At 48.2% G+C, this 12,214-nt stretch overlaps 1 protein-coding gene across 3 annotated transcripts in view; it reads right to left on the reverse strand.

Annotated features, from left to right (window-relative positions):
• MITF (melanocyte inducing transcription factor) overlaps window positions 1-9,650 on the reverse strand; it is a 244,566-nt gene extending 234,916 nt beyond the window's left edge. For all 3 annotated transcript variants that reach the window (XM_030208542.1, XM_030208545.1, XM_030208540.1), the window contains exon 1: window positions 9,370-9,650. In XM_030208542.1, coding sequence (XP_030064402.1) covers window positions 9,370-9,473 — 104 coding nt within the window. In that variant the 5' untranslated portion in view covers window positions 9,474-9,650. The remainder of the gene's footprint in view (window positions 1-9,369) is intronic.
• Window positions 9,651-12,214: the final 2,564 nt, after the last annotated feature.

Genomic DNA, 12,214 nt, shown 5'->3' on the forward strand with positions numbered 1-12,214 from the left:
TCAGACAAACATCCAGCAACGTCCATAATCAGTTCTGCGGCTTGGGCTGCCTCCAAATGATTGTCCTGCCCATCTCCACTTCCTGGAACGTCCCTGCTCGTCCCGGCCACTGCAGGCTCCAGCCTCTGGGCTAATCGCTCCTCTCCTCTGTCTCCTGGCGATACTCTGGCACCTGCCCGTCAGGTCTGCAGCTGGCGATACCAGACTCCCTGCTCGCTCCGCCCCCAAACTCCCTCCAACCTCCGGCACCAGGGGCGAAGCCTCCGGAACTCCGCCGCTCCCCTTGGCTCCTTGCTCCCAGCCGTCCTGCTGCAGGTCCTGCTCCACCACCCGCTGCACATCTGTTAGACTTACCATGTCCTCTTCTGTAGTCAACGAAAGTCTCTCAACAATCGGGTTACTTCCCCCTTGCTTCTGGTGCAGTCCCTCCTGCGTTCTCCCAATGGCTGGCGCTTCCCGGGGCATGGCTTGTTCTGTTCCTGATTCCGCCACAGGCTGGCTGTTAGCACCCCCCGATTTCACCTCTTTTAATGGACAGCTGGTCAAATGAGCTCCCAGCTGCTGCCCGCTCCTATTCCTCTCTCTCCGACCCCTCTCCTGTAAACCGCCAGCTACTCCATGCTCAGGGAAGACCTCCCCTGCTCCCGGACTTCGTGGGCGGGGCTTCTCCAGATGCCATGCTGCTTCGGTTTCCACTTCAGTCATTGCAGACCCGGCCAAAAATACCGGAGTCTGCCTCTGCTGACCCTTTTCCAACAGGGCCTCCTTCTGTGGCAACTGTCTCTGCTGTTTGCACAACTGCAGGTAAGCCCTCTGAGACTTCGACCACCACCTCTGTAGAAAACAGGCTGCTACCTGCGTCTCCCTCTGCTGCCTCCATTATCTGGAGTTTTGAAAAGTTACTGAGTTCTGTCCTCCCCTCCACAGGTAGGATTCTCTACTCCAGCCCCCACCTCAGAGCCATGTCCTGCCGCTGCCTCCTTATCCTCTGGCTGCTGGGTAAGTGCTCTGGACTGTGTTGCCAACTGTCTCATGTATTTTAAAGTGGGGTCACCTCTGAACCCAGACAACTCTTTTGATTCTAATGCTGCTGAAGACACTGAAGCTTGCTGCAACTGTAGTGTTCCTGAACCCCCAGACTGTGGTATAGAAGCCATCCTTTCTCGGTTAACATAGAGCTCCCTCAAAGGATTCACAGAGCCCTTTTTTAAACAGTTCAACAAGTGTTCTTTTTTCCCCAACAACTTCGATATCCGGGCTTCCTCTTTAACATACATTTGTCTGTGCTCCGCTGGGGCAAATTTACACATAGTTCTTGCCATTTTCAGACGTTTTCCTAGTTCCACTACTTCTTTTTCCACCAGCTTAATTCATCTTACAATATTTACCACACTACTTGCTGGATCATCAGGGTCATAGCTCACTTCAAGGAACTCCTCATCTGACGATCCACTCTCCTCACTCTCACTCTCAGCTGCCTCCAGCAAAGGCTTCTGGCAAACTTCCATCGCCTCTTCCTTCTCCCTTCCTTGGAAGCGCCCTTCTGGGGCCTGTACTATTCTTCCTCCCCCTCCACTGTCTTCTCGCTTACCTTCCGCAAGCTGGGCCATGGAGGGGGAAATGCTCTGGTGGCCTCCACTGGGCTGCTTCTCCCTTCGGTCCACTGGACTCCTTTCCCTTCTCCCGGTAGTCAAACCAGGGAGAGAGCCACTCCTTTCGGCCTTCTGGTCCCGGGCCCCAGGAGGCCCCATAGCCTGGGACTTTCCTGAGGCCTTCTCCCCAGGGACCCTCCTCATCTTTGGGGAGGGAGCTAGGTCCTCACTCCCTTTCCACTGGAAGTCAGCAGAGCTCTCTAAAACACCCTCCTTCCTCCTCAGCAGACTGGATGGACCGTACAGGTCATTCTCTGCCATCATCTACTATGTTACTATACCCCACCCATCAAGGAATGTCTGAGCGGCTTATGAGGTACCGTTTCTGGTTCACTCTAAAGTGGCACATCTAAGATACAGATTTGGAGATGACAATCATTAAGGGATGACAAACTCTAGGAGGAGATAAGGAATAGCAACAGCAGCAAGATAAAAAGGTACACTATGGTAAAGGGCCTTAAAGGTAAGAGTAAGAATTTTAAAATTCTATACGACAGGCAACTGGAAGCCAATGATAGTGAATGAAAACAGGCGACATGTAGTCAAAATGCTTTGCTCTTGAAAGACTCTGTAGAGCCATGTTTTGTATGGTTAACTACATAATTTATTTGGCTCCTAAGTAATGGGGAGAAAAGGGAGGACAAATATTTTAGTGTGGCCTGTCGATGAATGCGTGGATGCCGTAGCGGCCCATCATCGGACCCCTAACTTTGTTTTTGAAAGCTTTTCTCCCAGGCTGTAACTTGCAAAGCTCTTTTTCAAAAATTATTACCTATTTTAACGATCGGTTTGTTTTCCCTGTCACAACAGGAAGCACATCTTAATTTGAATTTCTCTGTACAATACTTAAGCATTATGCTATATACTGTTCCAACATATCGCTCACACCGCAATGTCACAGTCGAATTGCTTGGCTCACTTACATGCCTGAAAGCAATTATGAAAGAAAAAAAAGAGAGCGAGACAAATGTCAAAGGATTAACCACAGAAAACAGAGCTGCATTTACATGCTGAGAAAACCAGATCCCTCAGTGGACAGGCACCAGGTTTAGGAAACTCACACCGTATGCTCAAGCTCGCTCCGCCTAAAGTGATTGATGAATACTACTAGTGTAAAACCAGTTAGTGGCTATTGCAGTATTAACTTTGTGGCTTCATTACCCTAGCTTTATAGTGAATGAATTTCCACGTTGAAAAATGTTTTTTTTTCCAAATAGAATAAGTGAAAAGGTCTTATTTAAAGAGCATGAGGTAACCAGACAATACAGCTGAAGATCCCACTCAGCCGTGGCACTGTATAATCACAATTTAACTTTCTCACAGTGCCTTTTGGTTATCAATTTCTTGACACAAAAAGTCAAAGTAAGATAAATTCACTGCTGTTTACAACTGGCTCCCCAGAGGGACAGGAAGAGAAAGTATGAAGTGACTTCCCCAAGGTCACACAGTGTCAGCAGCAGAGGGTAACATAGTAAATTTCACCAGATAAGGACTTGCACGATCCATCCAGTCTGCCCATCAAGGTAGCCACAGCCAGTCAACAGTGTTGCAAACTAACATCTTACTCGCTATCATCCTTAAGGTGTCTACCCCCTCCCCCTCCGAGTTAAACTTCTAGCATATATCACAAATGTGATACAGAGAGGCATAATCGAAACGGATGTCCCGATGGAGGGGCGGGGAAACCCGTATTATCGAAACAAGATGGACGTCCATCTTTTGTTTCAATAATATGGTCAGGGACATCCAAATCTTGAAATTTTGCTCGTCCTTAGAGATGGTCGTCCCTAGACTTGGTCATTTCTGATTTTCGGCGATAATGGAAACCAAGGACGTCCACTTCAGAAACGACTAAATGCAAGCCCTTTGGTCGTGGGAGGAGTCAGCATTTGTAGTGCACTGGTTCCCCTGACATGCCAGGACACCAACCGGGCACCCTAGGGGGCACTGCAGTGGACTTCATAAATTGCTCCCAGGTACATAGCTCCCTTACCTTGTGTGTGGAGCCCCCTAAAACCCATTTACCCCCAACTGTACACCACTACCATAGCCCTTACAGGTGAAGGGGGCACCTAGATGTGGGTATAGTGGGTTTGTGGTGGGTTTGGGAGGGCTCACTGTTTCCTCTACAAACGTAACAGGTGGAGGGATGGCCATGGGTCCGCCTGTCTGAAGTGCACTGCACGCACTAAAACTGCTCCAGGGACCTACATACTGCTGTCATGGACCTGAGTATGACATCTGAGGCTGGAAAAAAAATATTTTGAAAGATATTTTTTGAGGGTGGGAGGGGTTTTAATGACCACTGGGGGAATAAGGGGAGGTCATCTGGTCATTTCGGGCACCTTTTTGTGCCTTGGTCGTAAGAAAAACACGACCAGGTAAAGTCGTCCAAGTGTTCGTCAGGGACGCCCTTTTTGTTTTCCATTATGGGTTGAGGACGTCCTAGTGTTAGGCACACCCAAGTCCCGCCTTCGCTACGCCTGCAATACGCCCCCTTGAACTTTGGCCATCCCTGCGACGGAAAGAAGCTGGGGGACATCCAAAATCGGCTTTCGATTATACCGATCTGGGCGACCCTGTGATAAGGACGTCCATCTTTCGATTTGTGTCGAAAGATGGGCGTCCTTCTCTTTCAAAAATGAGCCCGAAAGTGTGCATACCTGTTCTTGTTCTGTCCTTGCTATTTTTGGATCACAGACCATAGAAGTCTGCCTGACACTGGCCTTACTTCCCAACTGCTGGAGTTGCTGTCGAAGTCCACTCCAGCCCATCCAGATTTGTTTTTTTCCATAATAGGTAGTGGTGGCCCTACCATTAGGCCAACTAAGGCAGGGGCCTCAGGCAGCACTTTTCCTAGAGTGGAATCTCCCCCTTCCTTCCTCCACCCCTTTCCCCGAGTTTACCTTCTTTTTTCATTTTTCCAAAAAGGCAGTGGCGGCAGCGATTCCCATACATTGCCCTGCTGCCAGCACCAGCCTCTTCTCTTTACTGCGGCCCGCCTCTCCAACATAACTTCCTGTATCCTCAGAGGTGGGCCACAGTAGAGAGAAGAGGCCAGTGTCGGTAGCAGGGCAGCATACGGGGATCACTACCGATGTTGATGACTTTTGGAAAATGGAAAAAGAAGGTAAATTCGGAGAAGGGGGGTGGAGGAAGGTGGGGAGGGAGAGATGCCAGACCTTGGCCCAGGGGAGGGGGGGGGAGGCAGCATCTCATCCCTGCCTCAGGTAGCATCTTGCCTTGGGCCGCCCCTGATAACCGGGACACAAACTATAGAAGTCTTGCCAGCATTGGCTTTACTTCCCAACTTCTGAAGTTCCCATTACAGTGCCGCTATGTTTTGTTTTGATCACATCCCCTTTCCATATAGGGATTCTTTGCTTTTATCCCATACATTTCAAATTCCATCACATTTTTTGTCTCCATCACCTCCCCGGGAGGGAACTCCAGGGCATCCACCACTCTCTCCATGAAAATCCAGAGCTCCACACCTCACTGTCATTTAAAATTGGTCTCAGACTAGTATTAAATGAACTTCCATGACAGCCTACAATTAATTTTGCAGCTTTGAAAGGAGATTTTTTTTTTAAAAACCTCTCTTACCTGTCGAACTGGCTAATGATTAACACTAACCAACCTCCTCGCATTCACATTTTCAAACGTCTCAAGCCACAGTGAAATGTGCTCTTAGCGGAAGGCCATTGGCTTCCAATTAGTTTTCAACTGCAAAGTCAGCAGGGACCATAGCAACCTGTGTGTGGATGGTTTGGTTGCACAGGTGAATGGGGGCACCAAAACATCACCCCATCTCCTGCCTGGCTGTGATGCAGTAGGCAGGGTGGGAGGGCAAGGGTAATGAGATTTGATATACCGCCTTTCTGTCGTACAGTCGACGCAGGTTACATTTATTATATGCAGGTACTTTCTCTGTCCCTAGTGGGTTCCTGAGCCGGTACGTCAAGCTCCATCTCTGGCCGTCTTCAAATCTAAGCTAAAAGCCCACCTTTTTGATGCTGCTTTTTAACTCCTAATTCACTTGTTCAGAACCTATTTATCATCCTCACTTTAATATACCCTTATCTCTTGTTTGTCCTGTTTGTCTGTCCTAATTAGATTGTAAGCTCTGTCGAGCAGGGACTGTCTCTTCATGTTCAAGTGTACAGCGCTGCATACATCTAGTAGCACTATAGAAATGATAAATAGTAGTAGTAGTCTTGGGATTCCGGAATCTTGCTACTCTTTGGGATTCTGCACAGAATCTTGCTACTATGGGATTCCGGAATCTTGCTACTCTTTAGGATTCTGCACGGAATCTTGCTATTCTTTGTCCTTATCCCTCATTTGTTCTGTTTGTCTGTCCTAATTCGATTGTAAGCTCTGTCGAGCAGGGACTGTCTCTTCATGTTCAAGTGTACAGCGCTGTGTATGTCTAGTTGCGCTTTAGAAATGATAAGTAGTAGTAGTAGCTCACCAGCTACATGTTTATACTTGGGGCAATGCAAAGTTAAGTAACTTTTCCAGAGCACTAGGGGGTGTGTCACAGAGGGCATGTTTCCAGCTCAGGATGCCCAGACTAGTCAGTAAGTATTGCAGCAGGTTACTGAATGGGACATATTTCCATCCTGAGCTCCCGCTGTGCCTGTTCTTCACTGGAATGCAAGGAACTATTTCAACTTGTCCAAAAAAATACTAAAATAAAATTAAAATAAAAAAAACACACTAAATATTACAAAATTACAACATACAGAATTTCGAGAATAACGGGCTCTGACAATAGCAGAAGGGTAGAACTGGCCACCAGCAGAAACGGAGCTCACACACAAAAAGTGCAGCGCTGCATAAATTCTGTAGGACGCACCATACCTAGGTGGCTGGAAAAAGTGCTGAAGGCATCTGTTTTCTTCTCACATCTCCCTATGGGAAACCAGTGCCCCAGACAAAGAAAGATGGCAGTACAACACAGCAGAATAACCAGAATCAAGACCACAGCTGAGGTTTTCAGAGCTGGAGATCGGCCCAATGTGAAACGTAAAGGGTGCGAAGAAAGCAGGGCTATCAATTTGCAAATCATTTCCCCGATATTCCACAGAACTGACGCGTTCACCAGAGACTTTCTGCACTGGGGCTGAAATTGGGTAGCCTACATGGCACTATGAAGCTGGTCCCATCTCCACTCTGAGCTCTGGAGGCCAGTAAATAACAGACTTTTAACCACCAGTATGTGCCCATCTTTATGACATGGACTCACACTATTCTATGTGAAAACATTTCTACCTCTGGACACACAGAATGTAATATTGCCAGATTAATGAGGAGGAATCTGAAATTATGCAAACATGCAGGCAGATGATCAAAAGCCCTGTCCTGTTCCAAACAGCGCTCTAAAATAGCGCTGGAACAGCGCGGGGCGCTATTAGACCTATGATCAGAGATAATGCATGCAAATTTAAGCAGTGCAATTATCTCTGATCTTGGGGTAGAAGTGCGGGCAAATTGTGCCTGAGCATGTGCTCAGCACAATCCACCAGGACTTGTTTGACAGGTCTGGGCTATCAAAAGCCCAAACCTGTCAAATACAGGGGCTGGAGATCCATGGGACCACCAGGCCCTGACTACCCCTGCCCCGAGCAATGGGGGCTGGAGGACTGGCGGACTTCCAGTCCCCCCGACAACTCCCCCCCCCATGTTCAGGGAGCGCTGGAGATCCAGTGGGTCTCCAGCCCCCGCAAATCCCCAGAAAATGGTCCCTGGTGGTCCAGTGGCCGCCGGCAAACCCCCCCCCCCCAGTGAGCGACCCACCCCAACTCCCCCCCCCCCCAGCATTTTCTGCCGAATCTCTGGTGGTCCAGTGGCCGCTGGCCAACCCCCCCCCCCTCCTAGCGAGTGACGGAGGGGCTGGAGGTCTGGCGGACCTCCAGCCCACCCCAACTCCCCTCCCCCCAGCGTTGTCTGCCAAATCCCTGGTGGTACAGCGTGAAAAAGAACCCCCTCCTGGCCCCCCTACCTTAGTTGGAGGAGGGAGGTAGCCTGCCTCCCTCCTCTTCCTTGGGTTGACGCCGCCTCCACAAAATGGCGGCGCCCAGCCCCTCCCAGTGCACCAGCTAGATGTACATTTTCCGCTGTGGTTTGGTTGCTTTTCCTTCCCAGAAAACTTGATCTAAAGTGAATCAATAAATATTTCCGCTTGGACTGCTCATATGCCAAACTGAGCCGTGCACCTTGCTCACAAAACAATGGCTCATACTTTCACACATGAAAGCAGTTAGAAATAGATAGTGGTTGGTTCTTTCCCTCTTTGCTGGGTGAAAAAAAAAAAACTTGCTTTTGCTTTGTTAGTTTCCTGCTGCTCCTTCTGGCCCCACAAGCTCTCACTTCCCCTATTTTAAATCTCTCTTTCAACCCAGTCATTGCAGTGATTTCCTAGGCTAGCAGTCATGCACACTAAAGTTGCCCACTAGGGGTCACTGTCGACAGCTTATGGCTCCAGATCCCAGGTCACATTTTCCCTATTTTAAATCCCCATCTCAATGCAGTCATTGCAGTGAAGTGCTAGGCCAGCAGTCATGCACTTAGGGATCCTAAAGGTGCTCACTTAGGAGTCAATGTTGCCCTGGCCCCACTTTGTAGCACAGGCCAATCTATGGGGCAGAAGACCTGAGCCAGAAGCTGAACCCAAACTTCTCCACTTGGCTGTGCATAGCACTGCCACTGGCTACCCCCCCCCCCCCCCCCCCCGCCCAAAAAAAAAAGCAGTTTGATGTGTGTACTATCTATTCAGCATGCTGAAAAGATTCAAAGGAAACAAACAGCCCCTGAGCAGAAATGTGCTGCTTAACATGTTCACAAACGTATAAACACCCCAGCTTAACTGACTGAAGGAAATGTTTCAGTCACTACCTCTTTAAATCCAGGACCCTGGCACCCATTTTCCCCTGCCTTGGTACACGGGATCTTGACAGCCCAAGATTAAGTAATGCTTCTGTCAAGAACCACCAACAATACCCCGTACACAGTTCCTGCCCCACCATTTCCCCTCCCCCAACAGCCGCCCAGTAAGAGCAAACACAAGTCTACTATTATTCCCAGTAACGCTAAAGACAAAAGAGAATCAAGAGGGGTGGGGAGAGGGGGAGCTGCTCATACTCCCGTCATTGTTTCCAGATAAACAATAGTGCCCACACCTCTTTCTGTATCTGTTATTCAGCAGCCAGAGGATGGAATAAGAAGCATTAAATAAGAGCAAATTATTCCACGTCAGTCGGTTGCGCAGCCCACCAGTGCCAACTGCCCCAACCAAGGGAGAAGTAATGCCCTGCTTGGCTAAAGTACACACTTTAAATGCTCCTTCACCGCCTAATGCACAAACCCCCGGCCGCCGCTATTTCTTTCTATAGCTATAAGCATATCTTCAGTGAAGGTCCCTGCTCCACGGAACTTACAATCTCGATGCAAGATCCGAGGCTGCTACTGCATTAAAAACTCCCGGTTTTATCACCAATAAAAATACTTTGTTTAAAAAAAAAAAAGTTATCCGGCTAGGCACGATAAGTACAGCATGCAACTCAGAAAGCACCTGTTGTCATTTTCAGCACCCCCTCCCCGTCATCCTGTTCACCGCAAAGGTGAATTCCTGCCTAGCGACAGATAAACAAGCGCATAAGTGACCCCAGAAAGCAGAACTTGCACCCACATACTCCGAGCAGCTGTTACTAACCTGCTCTTCAGAGGCTGACTTTTCAGCTCGTAATACGTTTTGGGCTCTTCATGAAAGTCTTCTCCAACTTCGAAATCTGCCACGATCCCCGATTCTGCCTGCATGACTAGGACTGTCAGTGCCACGGGGGTGAGGGATAGGGGATGCGGGTACAAGGGGAAGCCAACGAGCCCCCTGCCACTGGTGCCACCTCTCTCGCGCTCTCCTCTCTGTAACGTTGCTTGGTGTGTCAGCCAGGGAGCAGACACAGAAGCTACATCAGCTGGCTCCCCACCCACAAGTACTTCCCCAGCTAGAGTGAAACTGCAGCTTGCATAGTGGCAAAACACAGGAAGCACACACGGAAAATCATAGAGATCATCCCTGCAGAGACAGCCCTTAAAGACACAGCACATTCCTCCACATGCCACTTGTCTCTTCTTGCACATACACAGACTTTCCTTCCGCTGCTGAAAACAGCAGGTATAAAACGTGGTTACAAGCAGCATAAGGACTGTAAAGGTTGACAGAACTGCCAAGTTACCCAGTTCTAGGCTACAGACTTTTTGGCCAATCCTGGTTTTGAACTTTCATCCCAAAGCAGCCTGGGATTTGTAGTGCTTGATCCTGCCCTTTGAAATCAATGCTACAAGTCCCATAATGCACCAGGTGGCCAGAAATCTAGGACTGGCCCAAAATCTCTAGTCTGGAACCGGGTAACTTGGCATCTCTGAAGTTACCCAGTTCCAGGGAAATAAACTTTGAGGACTGGTTTTGAACTTACATCCCGAAGCACTGTAATATTTGTAGCCCCTTGAAATCGCCATAATGCACGGTGATATAGAGTTGTCAGAAATCCAGGATTGGCCTAACATCTCCCTCCATGAACTTGTAACTTACAAGCTCTGGAGGTTTGCCCTTTTCTATGTAGGGATTTGTAGTTCAAATTTTTGTTTCATTCATCTCTCCTCCCCCCCCCCCCCCCCCCCCCCCCCACACACACACACACACACACACTCCCCAGTTGCAATACAGAAAGCTAGCAAACAGAGATGCCAAGTTACCCAGTTCCAAGCTGGAGATTTGGGACAGTCCTGGTTTTGAACTTACATCCCAAAGCAGTGTGGGATTTGTAGTGCCTGATCCTGCCCATTGACAGTGTTGCAAGTGGCATAATGGGGTGGTCAGAAATCCAGGAATGTTCCAAAATCTCCAGCTTGCAACTTGGTGTCTCTGGTATGCTGGCGTACAATTGTTCAATAGGGGAAAATGAGGGCGAGCACACACCCCCAATTCCACTAATGCTCAGTAGCTCCACCCCACCTTCTAGAAAATACCTTTTTTTTACACGCACATTTCGACCGTTCATATATGCTAGCAGTACATTTGTTCGATAGGGGAAAAATTAGGGCGAGCACGCACCCCCAATTCCACTGATGGTCATTAGTCAAATACCATTTTTCACAAGCACATTATGAGCGTCCATGTATAACATGCTGGCAATACTTACAGATCTTGGGTAGGAAGAACGCCTGTTAAACAGACTTTGCAGCACTTCCCAGCCCTTATCTATTCTGAGGATGTCACGCCTCTTCCCTGGATGGGAGAATAATCGCTTTTCGTTGGTCATGAACAGCTGTGCTAGCCACAGCACATCCATGTTGGAGAAGTTGGGCTTTTTTCCACGTGCAGCCATGACTTCTCCAACAAATGTTGACTCCTAACCACTGCTCACTTGCCCTGTCCTTTATCCTCACCTCTTTATTCCCCTACCCTTAATTGTTCTGTCTCCTATCTTATCTAGATTGTAAGCTCTTTGAGCAGGGACAATCTTTTTGTGTATAGTGTACAGCGCTGCGTATGCCTTGTAGTGCTATAGAAATGATAAGTAGTAGTAGTAGTAAATGTGCACATGAGCGTACCCTTGCATATATAGCATGTCGGAGGCTTATGCACGCACTACATGGACGTGCTTATGACAGCCACATTGAGCCTGCAAATAGGTGGGGGAATGTGGGCTACAAATGCAATAAATAATAATAGCTCTGGACTTACCGGCAGCCTCTGAGCAATATATCACGGTAAAGGGTTCGGAATGCTTTTGTGTATGGGTCGGAAATGGTAGTGGATCGCAACGCGTCCGCATTACTATAGTAGTTAGCTCATTTGCATTCCGTTTTCGTTAGTCGCTACCGTGATAGGAAAATGGCTCGGAGAACCCTTTTGTACATGTCCCGGTTTACTACTTGCGCGTTAAACTGGCTAGAACCAGTTTGAAAACCACGTTGTTGGCTCGTTAAGTTTTGTGCGTCTACCCCTGAATACGGCGGGCGGAAGTGCACAGTTTAGAGAGCCATATGTACATAGTGCTAAGGCCACACAATGGAGAGAAGTATTTCACCGAAAAAAAATAACAGAGCTGCCAAGGCGCTCAGCGTATTCTATATACCACACAGAAATTTAAGCTGATTCTTTAAAATGTAGGCATACTTTAGAGACTACGTCTAGGTGTAGTTTTATTCCACATGGATTCTTCAGGTACCATATATAGAATCTCCCCTCTGCGCTTAACTACCAATAGGCATCAGCATTTGCTCCAGCTTTTGAGCAGATGTAAGGGCTCACACTTAAAGTTAGCTGCTTAATTACAGATGTATTATATAGAGAGAATCCCCCAACTACATGAACAACCTTATCGACCTCCCAGCCACAAATAGACCATCATCATCCCGTACCCATCTCAATTTACACCTCCCCAGTTGCAAAGGTATCCTATATAATAAAACGCACCTCCAACATTCTGAAGCTGACTGCATGGCTGAGGCAATCCTGCTCTCTGTATCCATCTCCTGAATTGACATCATGT

Source organism: Microcaecilia unicolor, chromosome 6 (genome assembly GCF_901765095.1).
Source record: "Microcaecilia unicolor chromosome 6, aMicUni1.1, whole genome shotgun sequence".
In the NCBI taxonomy this organism is placed as follows: domain Eukaryota; kingdom Metazoa; phylum Chordata; class Amphibia; order Gymnophiona; family Siphonopidae; genus Microcaecilia; species Microcaecilia unicolor.